The sequence below is a fragment of the Oncorhynchus keta genome, chromosome 10, assembly GCF_023373465.1.
Source record: "Oncorhynchus keta strain PuntledgeMale-10-30-2019 chromosome 10, Oket_V2, whole genome shotgun sequence".
In the NCBI taxonomy this organism is placed as follows: Eukaryota; Metazoa; Chordata; class Actinopteri; order Salmoniformes; family Salmonidae; genus Oncorhynchus; species Oncorhynchus keta.
In genome coordinates, this window is record NC_068430.1 from 43,229,925 (window position 1) to 43,253,975 (window position 24,051).

The 24,051-nt window shown below is 42.9% G+C and overlaps 3 protein-coding genes across 6 annotated transcripts in view; 1 reads left to right on the forward strand and 2 right to left on the reverse strand.

Annotated features, from left to right (window-relative positions):
* The window catches only part of camk1a (calcium/calmodulin-dependent protein kinase Ia), a 58,809-nt gene extending 54,736 nt beyond the window's left edge, over positions 1 to 4,073 (forward strand). The window contains exon 12 of the mRNA XM_052527070.1: positions 1,732 to 4,073. Within this exon, the coding sequence (XP_052383030.1) occupies positions 1,732 to 1,823 (92 nt within the window). The 3' untranslated portion in view covers positions 1,824 to 4,073. The remainder of the gene's footprint in view (positions 1 to 1,731) is intronic.
* A 311-nt stretch (positions 4,074 to 4,384) lies between these two features.
* On the reverse strand, positions 4,385 to 15,890 carry LOC118388805 (actin-associated protein FAM107A-like). 2 transcript variants are annotated; one of them, XM_035778285.2, is made up of 5 exons: positions 14,892 to 15,890; positions 8,751 to 8,808; positions 6,349 to 6,568; positions 6,108 to 6,264; positions 4,385 to 5,642 (listed from the first exon to the last, which is right to left on the reverse strand). In XM_035778285.2, exons 1-5 carry the CDS (start codon positions 14,913 to 14,915, stop codon positions 5,526 to 5,528), a joined length of 576 nt encoding a protein of 191 aa, XP_035634178.1. In that variant the 5' UTR covers positions 14,916 to 15,890; the 3' UTR covers positions 4,385 to 5,525. The 2 variants fall into 2 exon arrangements, with proteins under 2 accessions (XP_035634178.1, XP_035634179.1); XM_035778286.1 differs by lacking the exons at positions 8,751 to 8,808; positions 14,892 to 15,890 and adding an exon at positions 7,352 to 7,581.
* Positions 15,891 to 17,159: 1,269 nt separating this feature from the next.
* LOC118388804 (protein FAM3C-like) lies at positions 17,160 to 21,237 on the reverse strand. Of its 3 annotated transcripts, XM_035778282.2 has the most exons (10): positions 20,922 to 21,237; positions 20,687 to 20,797; positions 20,549 to 20,578; positions 19,668 to 19,709; positions 19,402 to 19,528; positions 19,103 to 19,161; positions 18,904 to 18,954; positions 18,532 to 18,616; positions 17,847 to 17,973; positions 17,160 to 17,616 (listed from the first exon to the last, which is right to left on the reverse strand). In XM_035778282.2, exons 1-10 carry the CDS (start codon positions 20,932 to 20,934, stop codon positions 17,530 to 17,532), a joined length of 732 nt encoding a protein of 243 aa, XP_035634175.1. In that variant the 5' UTR covers positions 20,935 to 21,237; the 3' UTR covers positions 17,160 to 17,529. The 3 variants fall into 3 exon arrangements, with proteins under 3 accessions (XP_035634175.1, XP_035634176.1, XP_052383032.1); XM_035778283.2 differs by lacking the exon at positions 19,668 to 19,709 and having other exon boundaries at positions 20,922 to 21,228; XM_052527072.1 differs by lacking the exons at positions 20,549 to 20,578; positions 20,687 to 20,797; positions 20,922 to 21,237 and adding an exon at positions 19,859 to 19,910.
* Between the last annotated feature and the right edge of the window lie 2,814 nt (positions 21,238 to 24,051).

Below are 24,051 nucleotides of genomic sequence, written 5' to 3' on the forward strand. Positions count from 1 at the left end.
CGTCTGAGATCCCCAAATATTGGAAAGCTGCCACGGTCATCCCCCTCTTCCAAGGTGGAGACACTCTAGACCCAAACTGTTACAGACCTATATCTATCCTACCCTGCCTTTCTAAGGTCTTCAAAAGCCAAGTTAACAAACAGATCAACGACCATTTCGAAACCCACCGTACCTTCTCCGCTATACAATCTGGTTTCCGAGCTGGTCATGGTTACACCTCAGTCACGCTCAAGGTCCTAAACGACATCATAACCGCCATCGATAAAAGAAAATACTGTGCAGCCATATTCATCAACCTGGCCAAAGCTTTCGACTGCCAATCACCACATTCTTATCGGCAGACTCAACAGCCTTGGTTTCTCAAATGACTGCCTCGCCTGGTTCACCAACTACTTCTCTGACAGAGTTCAGTGTGTCAAATCAGAGGGCCTGTTGTCCTGTTTTCTGGCAGTTTCTATGGGGTGCCACAGGGTTCAATTCTCAGGCCGACTCTTTTCTCTGTATACATCAATGATGTTGCTCTTGCTGCTGGTGATCCACCTCTATGCAGACGACACCATTCTATATACTTCTTGCCCTTCTTTGGACATTGTGTTAACTAACCTCCAAAAGAGCTTCAATGCCATACAACTCTCCTTCCGTGGCCTCCGAACTTCTCTTAAATGCAAGTAAAACTAAATGCAGGCTCTTCAACCGATTGCTGCCCGCACCTGCCCACCAGTCCAGCATCACTTCTCTGGACGATTCTGACTTATAATATGTGAACAACTACAAATACCTAGGTGTCTGGTTAGACTGTAAACTCTCCTTCCAGACTCACATTAAGCCTTTGCTAGGTAAAGCCCCGCCTTATCTCAGCTCACTGGTCACAATAGCAGCACCCACCAGTAGCACGCGCTCCAGCAGGTTTATTTCACTGGTCACCCCCAAAGCCCTTTCCTCTTTTGGCCGCCTTTCCTTCCAGTTCTCTGCTGCCAATGACTGGAACGAATTTCAAATATCACTGAAGCTGGAGACTCATTTCTCCCTCCACTAACTTTAAGCATCAGCTGTCAGAGCAGCTCACAGATCATTGCACCTGTAACTAGCCCATCTGTAAATAGCCCATCCAACTACCTCATCCCCATATTGTTATTTATTATTTTGCTCCTTTGCACCCCAGTATCTCTACTTGCACATTCATCTTCTGCAAATCTATCACTCCAGTGTTGAATTGCTAAATTGTAATTACTTCGCCACTACGGCCTATTTATTGCCTGTATATAGATTAGATTAGATTATATACTGTATATAGATTAGACTGTTTTAGACTGTTTTGCTTTATCTTTGCCAGGTCGCAGGTGTAAATGAGAACTTGTTCTCATCTAGTCTACCTGGTTAAATAAAGGTGAAATTAAAAATGTTAAAAATCAAAATCTCACATAGCCACCAGTGGAGCAAGTACATTGTTGTGTACAGTACTCTATTGGTACTCTAGTAGTATAGTACTCTAGTCACAGGAGGCTGCTGAGGGAAGAAGGGCTCATAATAATGACTGGCGCAGAGCAACTGGAATGGCATCAAACACCTGGAAACTATGTGTTTAATGTATTTGATACCATTCCACTGATTCCACTCCCAGTCATTACCACAGGCCCATCCTCCCCAATGAAAGTGCCACCAACCTCCTGTGACTTTAGTACAGCACTGTGGAGTACTGTCCCTGTCATCAAGCTCTCCCCTCCTCTCCAGTGTCGCAGCGGCGCGGGAGTGCAGAAGGCAGTGCCGACCGGGACAGTCTGAGGAGTTGCACCTACTGCTGCAGGCCAGCAAGTCGCGTCTGAGTAGCCACAGACCCCGCCCCTCTGTCGCCATGGAGATACGTATGTTTCTATGGAGCCACCCAGAGCCGGCCCAGTCTGGCCATGAATGCAGAGTGATGTTATGACAGGCTGTGTCCACTAGAGGGACACAACCAGCCAGGCATAGTTTCCAGGCACAAAAGACCATTTGTTTTGTTATCACTGAAACCAATACCAGTTCATCATCAACATTCATGTTTATTTTTCTTCTTCGATTGTTCCATTTGGATCATAAATCATCCGTATCTTACCTGTGTTTGTTTCAGTTTTGATGCTTCCATCCCCATCAGAAACACTTCAGAGTTTATGAGTGAGTTGACTGCAGGACTCTGGATTGACTCTGTATTCTAGTTCAGACTGAGGTCGTAAAAAGCGCTTCTGGTTCGAGGCATCTGCATGCTTCGGTTGGATGATAAAATGTCAAATGTGTGGATATAAAAGGGAGAAAAAAAATCTTATGGCTGTTCTGTTACCAGAGGTTCACACTGAGATCCCTATGACAACAAACGGACTGTATAGCCTATCAGATGAATCCTATAACCCTCTCAGCCAATGAGCATGTCCATAGTAACCACACCCACTTCACATGTGAGTTGGGGCACATGGTTTGATGTTGAGACCATTTCAGTTCGGAGTAGTTTGCAAATAGACTCTTGATAAGGAATCAAGTCAGTTGTGTGCATGGCAACTCTATCCGCAAAGGTCCCTAAATGTTATGATCATTTAAACGTGCCGCCGATTTTACACCCCTATCCTTTGTGGTGGGAGGGATCTCAGTGTGTGTGTTCACTGTCTGCTCTGTACTGTGCACCTCTCTCTTGTGGAAGAAGTATCGGTCTACCGTCTGCATGACCTGGTTATAATATGTTTACATGAATGATGATCAACATATAAATATTTAAAAAAACACGTGTATGATTATTATTACTACTCTGTTGTCCTGATCAAAAAAAAAAAATGTAATTCTGAATAATGTAATTCTGAATAATGTAATTCTGAATAATGTAATTCTGAAAACGATATAATGTGAAGTGAGAATCACCAGTCAGATGTTCTGTTGTTGACAACGTATATACGTTGCAGCACAGTCTGAACTGTAACTTTACCTTAACCTCTGCATTGTCCATATGATGGTCATATCTCTACCCCAGTGGCACACTGGCACCATTTCCCTGGTAACCATGTTGATTTAGTTGAAATTACAACTCTAGGATGTTCTATAAGTCGTTGTGGGAGTCTTTATTTGTTTTGTCCACTTAAGGTTTTGTAGTTTGTCTCAACATACTGAATGGTCCCTGACCCCTCCCTTGCCCTGGTACTGTGTAACAGTTTTGATTGTAACATAAAACATGTTGAGTGAACACGACAGACTTCAGTTAAAATACTATTTGAAATATTTCAAATACTTTTGAGTGTTGGCTTAGGAGTGGAACGAGAAACCAGTTCTCTACCTGCAATGACAAAGACAGAATGTAGTCTGATTCAAAATCTCAAAGTACAGTGTTACTTGATATGATTACGGGTTCAACACGTCAGTAAGGCTGACAATGGAAAGCCTATCGTAATCTGTTTTGTTCATGCCAAACGGCTGTTCAGATTGGATACCAAATCCTTATTGTTTAGTTGAATCAGAGGTACTGCTAGGCAAAACCTTATAGTTGGACCTGGTTTAGGGCAATGGTGACCTGTGTTTGGTCCTTAGCAGTGACTTCATGAGGTTATAATTGGTCGAAAGATGTTGGCCAGTCATAGAAGGCAATCATTCTGGCTTTATAAGTGACCGACTGACTGCAGAGTGGAAAATATGCAAACCATGTGTGAAGGGCTTCATGTTATATGTTTGGTGTAGTTGCTGTTGATGACTTTGTTAACCTGATAACCTGAGTTCATTTGTTTGGTATAGACCTTCTGTTTAACTGTTCCTTGGTTTTGTTTCCCCTTGGTTCCGATTTGTAAAAAAACAAAATAACGGATTTATTTGACTCATGACAAACATTTAAATGCATAAAGAAACACGTGTATATTATATATATATATATACATATATTTATATATATATATATATACATATATATATTCTATATCCTTTTTTTGTAAAAGCTGTTTTGAGCTACTAATGTATGGATGCAATGCATCATGGGTTATTGATCAACATGTATGAAAGGAGATAATGATTTGTACCATCGGAGGAGATATGATCGCAGGAAATGAAATTAAACTTCCTTGTCTATGCATTGTGTGTACTGTCATTTTACTGTCATTTGTAAAAAATGAAATATTCAGTCAGGGTCACGTTCATTAGGCACCAAACAGAATAAAACAGATAGGTAGGGACTACACTTTTTTTGTTTTTTACTTGAACGGTGAGGGTTATGGTATGTTATAATAATACCATCGGTAATACAGTACATGCGTCCTATTCTGCCATCTGATGGGGCAGTATATACTGTACCTGAGTGTGGATAATAGAGGGCGTATGGTACAGCAGACATGGGATGCTGTCTTACGCTTGTGTCCAGATAAAATACAAAATGCACTTTATTCATGTTTAATGTCCTTTTTATTTATGACAAAGTAACACATTTCCAAGGACAATGTCATCTGAAGTGTTAAACATTATTATTCACTGTTGTCACTAGGTGAATGATGTTATGTTCTGTTGATTTGCATAGAGAATGTGTACGTGAGAGGATCAGGGAAGGACAGGACGGAACCAGTATTTAAGAAATAACAACTGGTCTTAGACCAGTTGCAAAACTGCTAATAATATAAAACGACTCTGAACATTTACGACAGGTAAAAAAAATACTGTGAACTTATTAACAAACAAATAGGAAATGTAATATTATTTTAGAAATACATCTACTGATACAGTATATCAACATATTCCACTAATACAATCACAATGTGAACACTTTATAGGCATGAAATTAAAAACGTTACGTTCACTCATTGTATGTAACTCAGTAAGATCCCTGGTTAAAGGGGTGCTCTCCCTCTCGGTGTGTCAGAGGTGGTTGGCATGAGAGACAAATGACTAAACTAACGTCAAGTCTCTCAGAGGATGGGAGGGCCCAGCCATGTCCCAGATCAGTTTGTGCGGTATAGCCAGATCCTATGGTCGTTGTCAAGAAGATAATATTGGAGTTGGCAAGACAACAAACAGACCTGGGACCAGGCTAGCAGGGAGTCGATCCCTAATTGGAACAAATAAAGATGTTCTTCAAAAGGCCAATTGGACACGGGGTGGTTACCTTCATGCAGTAGGCTCTTCCGGAGAAGACGTGTGGCCTGACGACATGTTCAGGTACCAATCTGCACCATGCGTGCGTCCATCTGTACTCCCATGCAGCTAGCTAATAGCTAATGCCCTAACTTGGTCCTAGATCTGCTTGTACTGTACAGCCAACTCCTATGATGTTTTCCCATTTCAATAACCGTAGGAGTTGGCAAGACAGCACAAACAGATCTGGGTCTAAGCTACTAATGGGTCACTGTTGTCCTGAACTATGCCAAGCACACTATCCCAACCAACTGTCAACCCAATTGAATAGCTCAATGTCAGTCGTCCTTCCACCTCTGTGTAATCATTTATCCACACCATCCTATCCTTACCTCATGTCGATGCTAAAACAACCCCAACGCCACTCTAGCCATACGTTACACATCTTCCCGTCGGTCCTTTTAAACTACCTGCTCTCCCAGATCCAGTATGGTGGTGCGTCTCAGGCTCTCTTTAACTCTGATGAACTCTGGGGAACTCTGCAGGCCCTCCTGCTGTGCCTTTAGCTCCCTCTCCAGCTGCAGGGAACAGATGGACACTGACAGTCAGTCATTGAATACAGAGGTAGTAGATAGGACTGCATACCATGTGTATGTACACGTTTCAACCCAACAGGACACCACCGTATGTAAAGTTCGCAGGAACTGAATAAGTCATGTCTGCTTTGACTCCATCTTACATTTTAATAATGAGCATTGTATGTAAATGAGCGAGTAATGCACGAGTGAAGCTGTGCACAGTGCGAAACAGGTCAACTTTTGACAAGTCAGACAGACGCAAAAGCAAGGGGCTGGATTCAAGGGGCTGGACCTGCCAGGCCGCAATTGTAAATGAGAACTTGTTCTCAACTTGCCTACCTGGTTGAATAAAGGTGAAATAAAAATTTAAAAAATTAAAAAATCCGTAATCGCCAAAGTACTGCCGACATGCACAGCGTTTACCGCAAAGGCAGTCTCCACCACGTTGACATGACATATACCAACCTCCTCCAGCCTCTGGTGCCTCTTGAGCAGTTCCCGTTGGAGAGGAGACCTGTCCTTCTTCTCCTCCTCTGCCTCTCTCCTCAGTTTCATCCCCTGTTCCCAGTTCCTCTGTTCCAGAACACGCTGGAGCTCCGGCTTCACATCCAGACAGGGACCTCTGACAGAGAACAAATAGGACTGCTGAAGCGTTTTTGCAGCTATGTGCAGAGAGCACGCTTGGGCTACCCTGTACAAGCCCTACCTCTTGTGTGTCATCCTTAACTCCCTGTGGAGCTCCTGGTGGCTCTTGGAGACTCTGACCAGGTTGAGGCGCTTCTTGGGCTGGATGATAAGGTCTCTGCCCTCCTCCTCCTGACTCTCTGGCTGAGGTGGGGATCCACCCGTCTTCCCCTGCTCTTGGTCCTCTGCACGTTGACCCTGCTCTCCATCCTGGTCCGACAGCAGGCCAGTGTGGGCTGAGGCTGGGGGACAGAGACAAAGTCAACTTGAACGTTTTGCCTGAGCTCACATCCTCGTTTTAAAAACATGTCCGTAAAGCCTCGTATTAGACAGGAGCAGAAATGATGGACAGAGGTTACATCACTTAGTAACATTACACATTACACAACTAAAATCATGTCCCTTTTCCGCTGGCCAGACACACTCCAGTTGCATCATAGCAGCAGAATCAGCTAAACAGGTCATTTTGTTCTGTTTATAGCACCACAGCTGTTTGTTATGGGAGAGAGGTCCGTTATGGTGTGTTAAGCTTATGTTCTATTCCTTGGCATGGACAACAGTGATCCATTAGTAGCTTAGACCCAGATCTGTTTGTGCTGTCTTGCCAACTCCTACGGTTATTGAAATGGGAAACATCATAGGAGTTGGCTGTACAGTACAAGCAGATCTAGGACCAAGTTAGGGCATTAGCCATCTCCATATCAGAACTACATAGAACAACAGGTGTCCAGCGTATTGTGCACATGTTGTGGTTATACATTTCACTATCAAACTCCAAGGACCATATTTACAAAGTGTTTGCATAAATACAAAGTTTGCCTCCGTGATTTTCCAGAGGGATGGAAACATGATCATCAACACCCATCAACCCAATATCGAATCATTCATTCATGTATACATTAATGATGTGCTCACAAACCCAACACATGATGCCCTTTTTACACCAATCATCAATCAGTTCCTATGAAAAGCTACTCTTTCTGCAGTTGTTTCTCTCACTGTGAAATTATCTATAGGTCCCTTACCTGACTTGACCAGTCCCTCTCTCTGCCTCCCTGGTGTTCTGTTTAGGATGACACTGCTAGTATCCATCTCTTCTATGGAGCCCAGAGCCCGGCTAGTGATAAGTAAGCTAGCAAAGCTATCACTGGCACTATGAATCCAGAGGTCTGGCCAGAGCTGGGCTGGTCTGGGAGCCTACCTCCATAGCCACTCCCTGCTCCACTACCCTAACACCTCTGTCTCCATTCCACCTCAGCCCCACCTCCAGCCCTGGCCACACCTCTAGCCGCCAGTCAGTCACATGACTGCTCAGGTTGTCCTGTAGCCTCGCTACTGCCCCCTCTCTCTCCATACATCATCTCCTCTTTCCCTCTCCCTCCCCTCCCCTTCGCTTTGTGACTTTGATCCTTCCACTCTCTCTCTCCCCACTGTCCCTCTATCTCTCTCTCCCTCCTCTACCCTCTCTCCCTCCTCTACCCTCTCTCTCTCTCCCTCCTCTACCCTCTCTCCCTCCTCTACCCTCTCTCCCTCCTCTACCCTCTCTCCTTCTCTCCCTCTCCCTCCTCTACCCTCTCTCCCTCCTCTACCCTCCTCTACCCTCTCTCCCTCCTCTACCCTCTCTCCCTCCTCTACCCTCTCTCCCTCTCCCTCCTCTACCCTCTCTCCCTCTCCCTCCTCTACCCTCTCCCTCCTCTACCCTCTCCCTCCTCTACCCTCTCTCCCTCCTCTACCCTCTCTCCCTCCCCTCCTCTACCCTCTCTCCCTCTCCCTCCTCTACCCTCTCCCTCCTCTCCCTCCTTACCCTCCTCTCCCTCTCTCCCTCCTCTACCCTCTCTCCCTCTCCCTCCTCTACCCTCTCTCCCTCCTCTACCCTCTCTCCCTCTCCCTCCTCTACCCTCTCTCCCTCTCCCTCCTCTACCCTCTCTCCCTCTCCCTCCTCTACCCTCTCTCCCTCCCCTCTACCCTCTCTCCCTCCCATCCCCTTTGTGACTTTGATCCCTCCACTCTCTCTCTCCCCTCTCCCTCCTCTCCGCTCCGTGCCTCGCCCTCTAGGTTGGATTACCCAGGGCGTGAGCCCCGCCCTGTTTAAATCTCCTCACTGGAAGCCAACTGCCGGACCTATTTACATAATTACACCCATCACAATATGGTTAGGGATTTACAGTATCACAAAGCACCTCCACGCACCTCGTGGTAGATAGACACTACAGGCTGGTGACCCGGACACAGATTACGTCTAGTCCCGGACTACTAAGGACTTTCAATGGAGATTCTCCATTGAGCCTGCTTTTTCTGTCCAGGACTAGATGTAACCTGTGTCTGGGACAACTGCCCTACATCTTCATTGTCCAATGACAATACAGGTAGATGCTAAGTGATGTATTCTTATTCTATTCTAATTGGATAACAGATTGTTCTCACCTGTTCCCTTCAGAGGTGTTCTACTTCTTGTGGGAGATATTTGGAGGTGGTGTTCACTCTGTCAACAGATAAAACACAATCAACCACATGAGAAATTGTCAGAGGAACTGTCAGAGGAAATGTCAGACCAAAGAATACAGCAGAATGTTTCACAGTAATGTCGTTCCCAGCTGCTCTCTCTCTCTCTCTCTCTCTCATACCACGTTTTTCACAAACATTTTGAATGGTCTAATTTCGAGGATATCTTTCATAAGGTGATCACATCCTACTCATTTTGAATGTCCCAATGGACAATCAGCTCAACAATGGTCCTTTGTTGTTTGTGTTAGACCAGACGTGAAGGGGCAGCTACAGACCCAGATGACCAGTGAACCGAGAGGAGAGGCCCTTGTGATGTGAAGGGGCAGCTACAGACCCAGATGACAAGTGAACCGAGAGGAGAGGCCCTTGTGGAGGCCTGCCATCCACCTCATTACCGACAAAACCACAAACAACAGGCCTTAGTTACTGGCAATAACGTTCAATACAATTATTTTTTTCAATACAATATGAAGCCTTGTTTAGAGGAGTAATATACAATCGTTGGCCAGTTTTTTAGGGCAAATCCATCTAGTACTGGGTCAGAACCCCATTTGCCTCCAGAACAGCCTGAATTCTTCAGGGCATGGAAACATTACTCAATTGGTATCAAGGGACCTAATGTGTGCCAGGAAAACATTCCCCACACCCTTACTCCACCGCCACCAGCCTGTACCATTAACACCAGGCAGGATGTGGCCATGGACTCATGCTGCTTACACCAAATCCCGACTCTGACATCAACATGACGCAACATGAATCGGGATTCGTCGGACCAGGCGTTGTTTGGTGATACCGTGCCCATTGGAGCCACTTCTTCTTGTTTTTAGCTGATAGGAGTGGAACCCGGTGTGGTCGTCTGCTGCAATAGCCCATCTGTGATAAGGACGACAAAGACTTGTGTTCCGAGATGCACTGTTGTACTGAACTGTTACTTTACTGTTTGTGGCCGCCTGTTAGCTTGCACAATTCTTGCCATTCTCCTTCGACCTCTCATCAACAAACTGTTTTCACTCACAGGACTGCAGCTGACTGGATGTTTTTTTGTTTGTCACACCATTCTTGATAAACCTTAGACACTGTCGTGTGTGAAAAGCCCAGAAGGCCGGCCGTTTCTGAGATAATGGAACCGTCGTGCCTGGCACCTATGATCATACCATGCTCAAAGTCGCTTCAGTCAGTCGTTTTGCCCATTCTAATGTTCAATCGAACAGTAACTGAATGCCTTGATGCCCGTCTGCCTGCCTTATATAGCAAGCCACGGCCACGTGACTGTCTGTTGGAGCAAACCATTTTCGTGAACTGGCCACTGAGTGTATCTCAGATTAAATCCTTCAGCTGGACATACTGCTGCAACAGATTAAAAGCAAGTCCAACTTTGTTTTAAATGAAAGCTAAACAGAATCTGGTGGTTCATTGCATTTGTCTACATGTACATATGTTGCCTGATGTGGAGGTCAGCCAGACAGCATCTCTTATGGCCTGAGTTTGGCGCAGCATAACAATAGTTCAAAGAAAGGAAATCTGCATTTTCAAACGATGATAATGCCTCACCATCACTGATGTGGTCAACAGTGGAGAGACGGACCTTGAGAAATGTAACCACTCTTAAAAACGTCATGGACAGAGCTATGGATACAAGGACTGACCATCCATGATATCAACATTATAGTTTTGACTATGGGCTCTAGTCAGTCTGTATCGCTGAAGCGTTACAGATTGTGTGCTGGAAACGCAAAGGTCATTTCAGATTGAGCCGAAATATGCAGTGTTCACTGTAAATGCAGTCTCCGCTGACGCGGGAACAGTGCCTTTCAATTTCAATCACACCACACTGTCACGCTCAATTTCCGCGATACGAATTGAATGAAGACTTTTTTTTAGGCTGTACAGTGGTTGTTTACATTTACAGTACATATTTACAAACAAAGAAGTAAAACAAGCTCATATTTTGAGTTCTGATGGGGTACGACATTTGAACGTAAGCTCACGAGGCATCTATAAGTTACAGTGGGGCAAAAAAAGTATTTAGTTAGCCACCAATTGTGCATGTTCACCCACTTAAAAAGACGACAGAGGCCTGTAATTGTCATCATAGGTACACTTCAACTATGACAGACAAAATGAGAAAAACAATCCAGAAAATCACATTGTGGGATTTTTTATGAATTTATTTGCAAATTATGGTGGAAAATAAGTATTTGGTCACCTACAAACAAGCAAGATTTCTGGCTCTCACAGACCTGTAACTTCTTCTTTTAGAGGCTTCTCTGTCCTCCACTTGTTACCTGTATTAATGGCACCTGTTTGAACTTGTTATCAGTATAAAAGATACCTGTCCACAACCTCAAACAGTCACACTCCAAACTCCACTATGGCCAAGACCAAAGAGCTGTCAAAGGACACCAGAAACAAAATTGTAGACCTGCACCAGGCTGGGAAGACTGAATCTGCAATAGGTAAGCAGCTTGGTTTGAAGAAATCAATTGTGGGAGAAATTATTAGGAAATGGAAGACATACAAGAGCACTGATAATCTCCCTCAATCTGGGGCTCCACACAAGATCTCACCCCGTGGGGTCAAAATGATCACAAGAACGGTGAGTAAAAATCCCAGAACCACACGGGGGGACCTAGTGAATGACCTGCAGAGAGCTGGGACCAAAGTAACAAAGCCTACCATCAGTGCACACATGACTGTAAGTCGCTTTGGATAAAAGCGTCTGCTAAATGGCATATATAATCAGTAACACACTACGCCGCCAGGGACTCAAATCCTGCAGTGCCAGACGTGTCCCCCTGCTTAAGCCAGTACATGTCCAGGCCCGTCTGAAGTTTGCTAGAGAGCATTTGGATGATCCAGAAGAAGATTGGGAGAATGTCATATGGTCAGATGAAACCAAAATCTAACTTTTTGGTAAAAACTCAACTCGTCGTGTTTGGAGGACAAAGAATGCTGAGTTGCATCCAAAGAACACCATACCTACTGTGAAGCATGGGGGTGGAAACATCATGCTTTGGGGCTGTTTTTCTGCAAAGGGACCAAGACGACTGATCCGTGTAAAGGAAAGATTGAATGGGGCCATGTATCGTGAGATTTTAAGTGAAAACCTCCTTCCATCAGCAAGGGCATTGAAGATGAAACGTGGCTGGGTCTTTCAGCATGACAATGATCCCAAACACACCGCCTGGGAAAAGAAGGAGTGGCTTCGTAAGAAGCATTTCAAGGTCCTGGAGTGGCCTAGCCAGTCTCCAGATCTCAACCCCATAGAAAATCTTTGGAGGGAGTTGAAAGTCTGTGTTGCCCAGCAACAGCCCCAAAATATCACTGCTCTAGAGGAGATCTGCATGGAGGAATGGGCCAAAATATCAGCAACAGTGTGTGAAAATCTTGTGAAGACTTACAGAAAATGTTTGACCTCTGTCATTGCCAACAAAGGGTATATAACAAAGTATTGAGATAAACTTTTGTTATTGACCAAATACTTATTTTCCACCATAATTTGCAAATAAATTCATAAAAAATCCTACAATGTGATTTTCTGGATTTTTTTTCTCATTTTGTCTGTCATAGTTGAAGTGTACCTATGATGAGAATTACATCATCTTTTTAAGTGGGAGAACTTGCACAATTGGTGGCTGACTAAATACTTTTTTGCCCCACTGTATACTCAATGTTTTTTTTTATGGGTATATAATTAATTAATTGAAAAGTTTAAAAAATGTATGTCGATAGCAGATAGGTTTTCATTAAATATTGAAGGGGCTGGCTAACTTTATACACAGCGACTCAGTCTACCTATTGGCAGTGGTGTACTGGTATTTTAAGCTTCTTTGTCAATTTGTCCTGATCCACCACTACAAATGACAAAATTGAAATGGTATTGACCGCCCAACCCGGATACTAACATGATCAGCTATTGACTAAGGGAGTGAATTTGATTCATTATAAGAGGTTACATGGAGAAAATCGGCCCTCTGAAATGAAAACTGATGTCCCTCCCTTCAGCAAAATATATTTGACCTAAACCCGCCCTGAGCACTTAAAGAAGAAAAAAAGAAGTGATGATCCTCTATACCCAAAATAATAATTCAAACAAAACATCCTTACCATTTACCCTCATTTCCGGGACAGACTCGAGCCTTAGATATGCCATTTTAGAAATTGTTCTTCATCCTTAAAGCATTACATGGCAACGCAGGAATTGTAATAGCAAACATGGCAGTGGGCCAGGTTGAGGCTTCACAGACCACCGTAGACAATGGTAGGGGTGGAAAGATCTCCTTTTATAGTAAAAGCATTGCATGAATCTATCATCGTATTTGCAGGTCCGAGAAATAAAGTATTTTATAAACATTTAATTACATTTACATTTAAGTCATTTAGCAGACTTTACGTAATTTTACATATTAGCAGAATATTTTATAATTCCATACAAATTACCTAAATTACAGGCAAAAATTAGATAGAGAGATATGATAAAATGAACACATAGGCCTATTTCCCAATGCCAAATCAAAATTGCCACAGAAACTGTCCCTGTTTGCAAATAGAATAATCTGAGACATCAGTAGGAATCTGAGCATGGTACTTTAAAAAGTTAGTCCTACCTTTCCAACCCAGACAGTAGGCCTACCGATGCAGAAAAATGTAAGCTTCAACTGCCAGATGCAGAAAAATGTAGGCTTCAACTGCCAGATGCAGAAAAATGTAAGCTTCAACTGCCAGATGCAGAAAAATGTAAGCTTCAACTGCCAGATGCAGAAAAATGTAAGCTTCAACTGCCAGATGCAGAAAAATGTAAGCTTCAACTGCCAGATGCAGAAAAATGTAAGCTTCAACTGCCAGATGCAGAAAAATGTAAGCTTCAACTGCCAGATGCAGAAAAATGTAAGCTTCAACTGCCAGATGCAGAAAAATGTAAGCTTCAACTGCCAGATGAAGAAAAATGTAAGCTTCAACTGCCAGATGCAGAAAAATGTAAGCTTCAACTGCCAGATGCAGAAAAATGTAAGCTTCAACTGCCAGATGCAGAAAAATGTAGGCTTCAACTGCCAGATGCAGAAAAATGTAAGCTTCAACTGCCAGATGCAGAAAAATGTAAGCTTCAACTGCCAGATGCAGAAAAATGTAAGCTTCAACTGCCAGATGCAGCATAAAGCATCACGGACCAAAGCGCTGTTATAGATCACTTTATATTATCAGATCTGTTTTATTTTCTTCAAAATCTTAAGCTAACAAGGGATAGGCCTGTGCTTTTTGCCATTTTCTGAAATTGAAAAAGCATGACCTTCACCGATTTTCCTCCATGTACCCATTCCATAGATAATGAGGTGGTATTGCCACCGATTGGCTAATCTCTGGGAGAAGATGCTGTGCGTAGACCATTATTGTGACACAACAGCAGGACCTTCGCTCTGGGGTAAACATGCTGCTCTTACGGGGTCTAGTCTACGTGTTGTTTCACACAGACACACAATTATTTTGGGTTACACACAAAGCTTGAAGGTCCAGACAAAACGTACTGTCACTCTTTCAATTGCTGTCAGAATATTTCAGAAGGTTCCACTGGGCACAGACGTCAATTCATCGTTTACATCACATTGGTTCAACATCATTTCATTGATTCATCCAGTGTGTGCTCCGGTGGGTTTCTACGGCTCATTTGAACTTAACAAATGTGTAAATAGCCAGTGAAGCAACTCTGTGGCCTAAAATGGAAACCAAACGTTTCTGTAATTCTTTATTCTATGAAACAGGTTCGATGAAAGATGTTCATTCAGAGACAAACATGAACTTTCAATCTGGTTGAGGTTCAAAACATGAATTACAATTGAAAAACAATTGCCTCAGGTTTTATGGCTCGCAAGTGTCATAGGCCTTTTTTGGGCTTACAGACACATCAAATTGAATTAGAATAGTTGTTTAACATTTCCAGTCTAGTAACATAATGCATGTCTCTGCAGCACCACCCTGCAAGCTGACCATGTGACCTGAGATTTGTCCAGCGTCGTGTCAAATCAGAAGTGATAAAACGAGGAAGGAAACATAATAGTTACTTACTTTCTTTCCGTGGGTGACTCCCATGGCCTCGGGATGAGCTGAGATCCTCGGCAAGAGTAGGTGAGTTTGTACAGTTACTGAAGTTTCACTCGAGCTGGTCTCTGGTGAAGGAGAGGAGAGCGCGGAGGAATGGACTCCCCCAGGACCAAGGACAAGTTGACAACCCGACCGTCACCTAATGCGTGACACCAGTCTCAGAGAGGGCACATTAAATCTAGGGAATTCACCAGACGTTCATCACACCAAGCCCGTCAACAAATGAGCGAAACATAGAGGTCTGCCTCTTCAGGAGTGGGGGGAGGAAGAGAGCCTAGAGAAAGAGAGAGGGGTGAGAAAGGGGGGTAGGTGGGGAGAAGCTTGAGAAGGAAAGAGAAGGGAGCAGTTGATATTTTGGTTGAGAGGGTAAGAGATTGCAAGGAAAGGAGAGCGAGAGAAGAGTGAGGATCGGGGTTTGTGAGAAAGAGATACAGAGAGAGAGAGAGAGAGAGAGAAACAGAGGAGGTAGAGATTAGATAATTAAGAAGAATAACATCAAAGAAGAAAAAAAACTCCTGACCACCTGTTCGTGGGTAACCGGTGGTCCCCACTCGCCACTCTCCAAAGCTTAAGGGGGGTCCAGGGCAGATTAGGCTAATTGAGGTTGACGGAGCAGCCGGTTTGCATACGGTAATGGGTGGGCGTATTGGTGCTCTGTGCAGCCAGGGAAGGTCTAGCTGGCCACTACACCATTCATTTATCTATTTAACCTAGGTAATCCCCCCACTAGCAATTGCCACTGCTATCCAGGGAGTCCTTAGCCTGGGTGCCAGTCTGTTTCATTGTCACGCCAAACATGCGCATGTGTGGCATGATAATGAGTGACAAGGAATTCACATTATAGCACAAACAGATCTGGAACCAGGCAAGGGAGTCCTGGAAAACACCAACAACAGGGATTAGGTAGAGATGGAATTGCAACAACACATCAACAACAACTATTGCAACAACACATAAGACGGAGCTGCTCTTCCTCCCGGGGAAGGACTGCCCGTTCCATGATCTCGCCATCACGGTTGACAACTCCATTGTGTTCTCCTCCCAGAGCGCTAAGAACCTTGGCGTGATCCTGGACAACACCCTGTCGTTCTCAACTAACATCAAGGCGGTGGCCCGTTCCTGTAGGTTCATGCTCTACAACATCCGCAGAGTACGACCCTGCCTCACACAGGAAGCGGCGCAGGTCCTAATCCAGGCACTTGTCATCTCCCGTCTGGATTACTGCAACTCGCTGTTGGCTGGGCTCCCTGCCTGTGCCATTAAACCCCTACAACTCATCCAGAACGCCGCAGCCCGTCTGGTGTTCAACCTTCCCAAGTTCTCTCACGTCACCCCGCTCCTCCGCTCTCTCCACTGGCTTCCAGTTGAAGCTCGCATCCGCTACAAGACCATGGTGCTTGCCTACGGAGCTGTGAGGGGAACGGCACCTCAGTACCTCCAGGCTCTGATCAGGCCCTACACCCAAACAAGGGCACTGCGTTCATCCACCTCTGGCCTGCTCGCCTCCCTACCACTGAGGAAGTACAGTTCCCGCTCAGCCCAGTCAAAACTGTTCGCTGCTCTGGCCCCCAATGGTGGAACAAACTCCCCACGACGCCAGGACAGCGGAGTCAATCACCACCTTCCGGAGACACCTGAAACCCCACCTCTTTAAGGAATACCTAGGATAGGATAAAGTAATCCTTCTCACCCCCCTTAAAATATTTAGATGCACTATTGTAAAGTGGCTGTTCCACTGGATGTCATAAGGTGAATGCACCAATTTGTAAGTCGCTCTGGATAAGAGCGTCTGCTAAATGACTTAAATGTAAATGTAAATGTACACATCATCAGTAGGGTAAAACTAACCTGTCTCACGACAGTCTAAACCCAGCTCACGTTCCCTATTAGTGGGTGAACAATCCAACGCTTGGTGAATTCTGCTTCACAATGATAGGAAGGGCCGACATCGAAGGATCAAAAATCCATCTATCTAGTGAACCAATGAGAGGTGCTTCCCTCCCAAAATAGTTGTGCTACCACGCTAAACACACAAAAGTGAACGAGGTAAGAGGTTCCCTGGTATTTCTCCAGGGAAAAGTATGATGCTACACAAAAGACAGCGCATTTCAAATTAGGCCCGGGATTATGACATTACTAAAAGTACAGTACAATTTGTGAACTGTAGTTCAATAAAAATCCCATAGAGGGAGCCCAAGATTCATTATTTAATTTGAAACAACATCTCTCGAATTTCTTAAAAACACATGTTTTTTTTATTGTTTTACATACTTTGAAACTACTCTATTTTGCAAAAAATGATGTAACCATAATAATCTGACATGAAAAAACACACAATGAATGCCCAGTCTTAACAGAGAAGTTGTTCCTTAAAGTTGAGTGATCCTGACAGTGGTTTGTTTGATCTGTCAATCATCAAGCCAGTCCGGAACCATTTTCATAGGAAGTCTATCAAGGCCTGTACTTATAAAACGTCTCATATAGTATGAGTACCGATTCAGGATCTGTTTAGCCTTTGACATAATAATGAATAACAATACATGGATAAGATGGACATGATTCGAGATCAGTATACTCGGAGATCTCTGTATGGGATGTCTAGTCAGATCTTCCTGGGGAAGCAGCCGGCTATTTCCACCACCTCTGGCCAGTTTCCGTAAATATTGGTCTTCTGATTATTGGCAGCCAGCTGAACAAAAGAAGATAGGAAATCATCACACTGTAGTTTCATCAAAGAACCTGTCACACTATATACCATCTGCTTTATTACAAAAGTAGAGAGAGCTTATAGTACTATAGTCTCTACTATATCATTGTGTAGTAGTATTGCAAAAATGTTGCTGGACAGAATAGGGATTTTATATCGATTGATTTTGATATTTGTTGTAGACAGTGTCGTTGCTACAAATGCTCTCTCACCTTCTCAAAGGGGCTTTTCTGTTCTGTCCCAGCGCCTCCAGCAAAGACCCAGCTGTCTCTGAATTTGACATCCTTGATACTGCTGCTTCCCAGTCCCGCAAATATGTTCCTGATTTCATCAGTCATCCTGAGGAGAGATTGAGGGTCAGAGTGGATGTGTGACTGTTCTTATTTGAAAACAGGACGTAAAATTAATATTGATTTATGAATGTTTGAATTTATTTAAACTAGAAATGGGCACCGATATGGAAAATCTATATCAGTTGCATTTTTATCTTGATACAATATATTGGTTTACAAAAAAAATAACATTTACAACTGTCTCTGCTCTGGGAAGTCCAGACATCTGTTTGCGGTTTGCTCATTGGGCCAGGTGTGAATGTTCTGGGAGCCTAACCTACCCACCCAGTCTGAATACAATGGGAGGCCCATCTACTGAGTGATGACTCAGCAGGCATGCTACGAATACTAAGTAGACAGCCTGTGAGAAGGTCTGTGAGAGGGTTTTGTGCATACAGGAACAGCCATTTATGCTTTTTTTTCACATTATAGTGTAGGTTAACAGGAGGGATAAACCGATATCACAATATGCCTTGCTCATATATTCTTAACATCAAACGATATATCGATATCATATCAAATGATCGATATTGGTGCCCACTGCCCACCACTAGTTTAAACTTACTTTGTCGCTGCATCATCAAAAGATGCCACCAGAACAATCATTCCGGGTTTAATCGTCTTCAAGAAGTCCAAGATGGCCTTTGTTTCTTTTTGGAGAAAGTAGGGGGAAAAAAACTGTAGTTTAGATGAAAAAACAAGATAATTTCTACCTTTACATTTCCATCAGAATATAGAATGCATGTCGCTTTTGCATCCTAATAAAAAAGCTCTGACGAAGGCCTTGAGGCCGATACGTAAAGCTTAATAAAGAGCAGTGATACCCCCACGCTGCTCTTGCTAGTATCCTATTCAATTGTTACCGTGGCACCTGCAACAAAGATAGCTCAGGTGTGCGAGTGCCTTTTGAATGTTGCATTCTTATAACTGCCCTTACCTCCAGAGTACATGTTAAAGTAGTCAAATTTTTCGATCTGCCCATTTTCACCTATGAAAACAAGAGATGCACATTGCATAGCAAGTCAGACATGTCTGATCCCATTTCCCTTTCGCACAATCCAATCATTCACTCCAAAGCAGTGTGTCTATGTGCATCACAGCTTATGTGTGGTGAAGTTAGGAGAAGCTGAGCTCACCATTCACCAGCACTAGGTTCAGGCCTGGTCCCACGTTGTTCATCACACCACTCATAACACTATGGGGATGAGAGTCACATGTCACAAGACTCCAAACACAAGAGCTGGAGTAGCAATCACATGTGCAATAGCTGAAGTGTCGTGCAAAAGTTTGGTGAAAATATCCACGTTTAAATTTGGGACACGTTTAAAGTAGGGGTGGGCTGCATTCAAATATTTCTGTCTTGCTCACTAATCACTAGCTAATAAGTCCATTTCTGTTAACAATATGAATGTAAATTGGTTAAGAACACACATACATGTTACCATCAAAGCAGATCTTTGGGCCCACAACAGTCGCTGCTCCACTCTTGATTTGAAATGCAAAATGGTCGATAGGGCAGTTTTTGGAAAGGCTGCATTTTGGATGGGAGATTTCAGGCACAGCTGACAAATACAGGCACAGACAGATATGTGTTGAAATGATATATTTAGAAACCCACGGAGAAAACAACATGCTCATCCAGCTGTAACACACATCCTTATGATAAGTCTCATATACAACCAGTCAAGCAACCTACCGTACCAGTCAAAACGTTTGGACACACCTCCTCGTTCCATGGTTTTTCTTAATTAAAAAAGAACAAAACTATTTTCTACATTGTATAATAATAGTGAAGACATCAAAACTATGAAATAACACATATGGAATCATGTAGTAACCAATAAAAGTGGCAAACAAATCAAAATATATTTGAGATTCTTCAAAGTAGCCACCTTTTGCCTTGATGACAGCTTTGCACCCTCTTGACATTCTTTCAACCAGATTCATGAGGTAGTCAAAATATCTACACAATGTAGAAAATAGTTTAAAAAAATTAAGAAAAACTCTTGAATGAGTAGGTGTTTCCAAACTTTTGACTGGTACTGTGTGTAAATGGAAACCTATTCAGATGTGATTCAAAGTGTTACACATGAAACAAAGTGTGATACAAAGTTGAAATTAATGCAAAGTAAAAAAAATTTTGATACAAAGTTGAAATTAATGCAAAGTTAAGAAAATCATATTATGAGAGACATAATTCATATGTAGGACCCCCCTCCTACGTCTCTCTCCTTTAGAACCAGCACTTATCACACTCCTAGATCTGATGAAACAGAGTACTGCTTTACTTTCAAGAAGTGAGGGAGGAGGCTGTGAATAGCTAAAGATTACTGACTGATAGGCGACAGAGGGTTCAGGGACAAAGAGAAAACTTCAGACGTCATAAGAGACACTTCTGAACTGTCTGTATCACTTTGAAGTTCAACTATTTACCTCATAATAAATTATTCCCGCAGAATATTTTACTTTTGTATTCAGCATTTGGCATGTATTGAATATTCGGCATGTTCAACTATGAAGATTGATTGATACTATTAAAATAGACGGGAAATAGCTGAAATGGAAATGCTTGAAACACTTACCAGCAGTGACCACAGTTGCTCTTTGAGCTCCTGAAATAAGAGAAACACAACACAGTGCTATTATACTGAGGGGAAAAACGATTAAGTAGAGGGCAAAAGAGACACACAGAAATAGATATGGAGAAAGAGTGATCTTACCAAAGATATGTTGTTGTATAACCCTTGCTCTCTGATGGATGTAGGGTGGGTTGGTATAGATTCCCCACATAACGAGGATGACGATGAGGAAAGTAACAGCATACACAACGTCTAGCAACCACAACCACAGCAACACAACCACAACGACACATATGTGAGATAATGCAAATTCCACACTCAATCACATTTAACTTATTCAAAACATTTCCATGCCATGCAAAAGCAGAGCTCTCACCTCTTGGTCTCATCTCAACAGCCAATTAGAAGACAATTCCTTGGTATTTTGGCAGTTCTTTACACTGGAAGAAGAGATTCCTGAAGTATTTCCTGCCAGCCTGGAGTACTCTCCTCTGTCATGCTGTATAGCTCAAGCAACAGTCCCCACTTCCACCGTCATCCTGTAAAACCTACAGCAGTGTTCAGCCTCAATAGAGAACCAAGAGTGATTATCCTGTAGCCTATAGTATAGAGTAAATGCCAACACTCCTGTAAGCTACATTGTGAAACCAGGATATGGTAATATGCCCACACCCACCATATAAACAAGATGGCCACACCGTGGAGGACACGACAACGGATATTTGGTCAAACAATACAACACAAAGAGACCTTTCACCGGAGAAAGGCTTTAGCTGTTCTATTTACTTTTGCCATACCTTTACTGTCCTCTAGTGTTGAAATCAAACACCTAACGGAGAACACAGCAGTGTGATTGGGAATGGGCCAATGGACAAGAGGGCATACACTGGCCTGATGGCGTTATTGTTACTGGAATCGCTCCCTTCCTTGATTCCATATTTACCCTTTGGATTGTTGGTTTATGTGATTAGCATACACAGGTGTGGGGGTGTGGTTGATAATGCCAGGTGAGCAGAGCGTCTCTTTATTGATAAGCACTGAAGAAACTCACAGTAACGGTACATGATTTAATTTCAAAGTGCAGAAGGGCAAACACAAAACAGAACGGCAAACACGTGCTTCTAGGCCTGTATTGCTTGCTGTTTGGGGTTTTAGGCTGGGTTTCAGTGCAGCACTTTGTGACATTAGCTGATGTAAGAAGGGCTCTATAAATACATTTGATTGATTGATTGACTGACATATTAATTTCTGCTCAGGGGGAAATACATTTATACAACATGTTTATACAATATTAAAAAAAAGAAAATAAACAACGAAAAACGTATGCACTCACTACTGTAAGTCGCTCTGGATAAGAGCTAAATGACAAAAAAAATAAAGGACGTAACCACAACAGCTTGTGTCTTAAAGAAAAAACCTGGGCCGCTGTGTTACGTTAACATAGTACCACATTCTTTACATTAAATGTGTGAATAATACTTAAAGATGACACAACAATACTCAACAACTGAAACAGTGCTTGAAGAGGTCAGTAACAAATAGAACGAGTTGATTGCGGTATACAGTGCAGACACAGCTTCTATACTTGTGAAGAATGGTTATTTTGGTCTGCTTGCCATTGGTATCGGTTATATGTTTACAAATATTATTAAGTCTAGATGTGTAGAATAAGGTATGCATGTCATGACAACAATTCCCTGAATTAGAACCAGCATCAGTGGATAATAGCCCTGTTGTAACTAGTCAATGCAAAAGAGCCCAGCCATTTCGGCACACACTTCACAGTCGACCTCAGCTAACCTGAGCGCAGAGCAGTGTCATCCGAATGATGATTCACTCCAACATGTCCTGTTGGAGGGGAGAAAAGAGAAGAAAGACACGACTAGATCTCTTATCACAGCAAAAACACCCAGAAACCCTGAAAAAAATATATAGTAGACTAGGCCTATGAAATAAATGGCGTGTCATGTCCCAATGTTTAGCAGCCAAGTATTGTCCATGCAGGTACAATCACTATCGTATAGCCTGTGGTATAACTTAGGCTGATTAAGACAGGTGTTCTGGAGTAGACTATAGTGGCTCAGGGGTAATGTTTCCCCAAGATGCAAATCTAGGATCAGCTTCTCTTCCCCCAATCCTAACCTTAATCATCAGTAGGGAAAATGCAAAACTGACCCAAGAGTCCTGGGGCAACTTCACCCTATACCACTATAGTGACGAGGAGGATGACAGACACAGGACCAGGTCCACCAACCTCATCAGAGTCCTCCCCCAGTGTGTAGGGCCCGGGCCCGTCCTCCTCCTCCTCCTCAGTCCCTCCTGACCCCTCAGCCTCCATCCGCCTCAGCACTGAGTACCTGTATGTGGCCTCGCTGAAAAGGAAACACTGTTTAACATTTACATTATTTATTATTGAGACTATGACTTAAGCAGTTCATTATGATAGTACCCTGGGCACTACACTTGATAAGCAAGTTTACTCATTGGTGAAATAACATAAAATGAGCATAATGAACAACCTCATGAAGGCAATCATAAATCCTTAAAAGGCTACATTCATATTGACATGCAGCCAACATCCAGAATACTGGACCTCCAGGCAGGCAACATGTTTGATGTTGTCTTTCATGATATTAAGATCTATAATGATCTAAAATAGAAAGGCCAACACAGCTCTATTGATGATCCATATCAATATCACAAATACCTGCGGGGAAAGCAGTATTTTCTGATGATCAAAACTGCAGCAAGAACTGCAGCAAATGTAACGAATATCACAGCTGCAATGACCCCCGGGTGCAGTCTTGCCTATTGAATGACAAAGATATGGAATTTAATTTGAGAAATGAAATGTCACAAATGTGATTGCCATTTAACCGAATGCCTAGGTATGCGCATACGTACAACTGTCAACAACGATTACATTGACAGACAACGGATAGCTACAGCTACTTCACCTGTTGAGTTGACGACTTGGTGGGGGTGACACTTCTTATATGGATCTCATTCCTGTCCTCCGATAACTTCTGGGTTGAAGATAAACTAGTGGTGGGTCTCTCACAAAGTGTTTGTTGAATAAAGAAAATAATAAATAGTTTTAAAACATTAGAAACTATTTTTCTTGAAGTCATCGCCATTATTGTTTACTTCCTGGTTGGGTTTTTCACCTGTTTACGTGGAAACGAAAGGCTTTTCTGATTGGAGGAGGTGGAATGCCTTATTTAGGGAAGTTCGAGAGGACAAGATTGTAAAGGTAGGCTATATTGCATGATTGAGTTTTGCATGTTTCTTGAAAGGGGAAAAGTACAAATTCCAGGAAACAGCTGCATAAATTATAGGAATATTTTTTTGGGGAAATTGTCTGAAATAAATGTTTATAATATAATATAAACATTTTATAAGCAGTGAAATAAACAGAAATGTATTGTCCATAGTAATAGAGTGAATGCAGGAAAAATGAAGATAATCTATTTAAGTGCAGTCCTGATTTGTCTTGTAAGTCTTGT

What these genes read in the sequence shown, in the direction of transcription:
- LOC118388805 (XM_035778285.2), bottom strand. Translation starts at nt 14,915, where the DNA reads ATGGGAGTCACCCACGGAAAGAAA. An exon ending in GAGTCACCCACGGAAAGAAA is followed by an intron (nt 8,809 to 14,891) that starts GTAAGTAACTAT and finishes ATCTGTTGACAG; the next exon opens with AGTGAACACCACCTCCAAAT. An exon ending in TTAAGGATGACACACAAGAG is followed by an intron (nt 6,265 to 6,348) that starts GTAGGGCTTGTA and finishes GTTCTCTGTCAG; the next exon opens with AGGTCCCTGTCTGGATGTGA.
- LOC118388804 (XM_035778282.2), bottom strand. An exon ending in TTTGATGATGCAGCGACAAA is followed by an intron (nt 17,974 to 18,531) that starts GTAAGTTTAAAC and finishes ATCTCTCCTCAG; the next exon opens with GATGACTGATGAAATCAGGA. An exon ending in AGAAAAGCCCCTTTGAGAAG is followed by an intron (nt 17,617 to 17,846) that starts GTGAGAGAGCAT and finishes TCTTTTGTTCAG; the next exon opens with CTGGCTGCCAATAATCAGAA.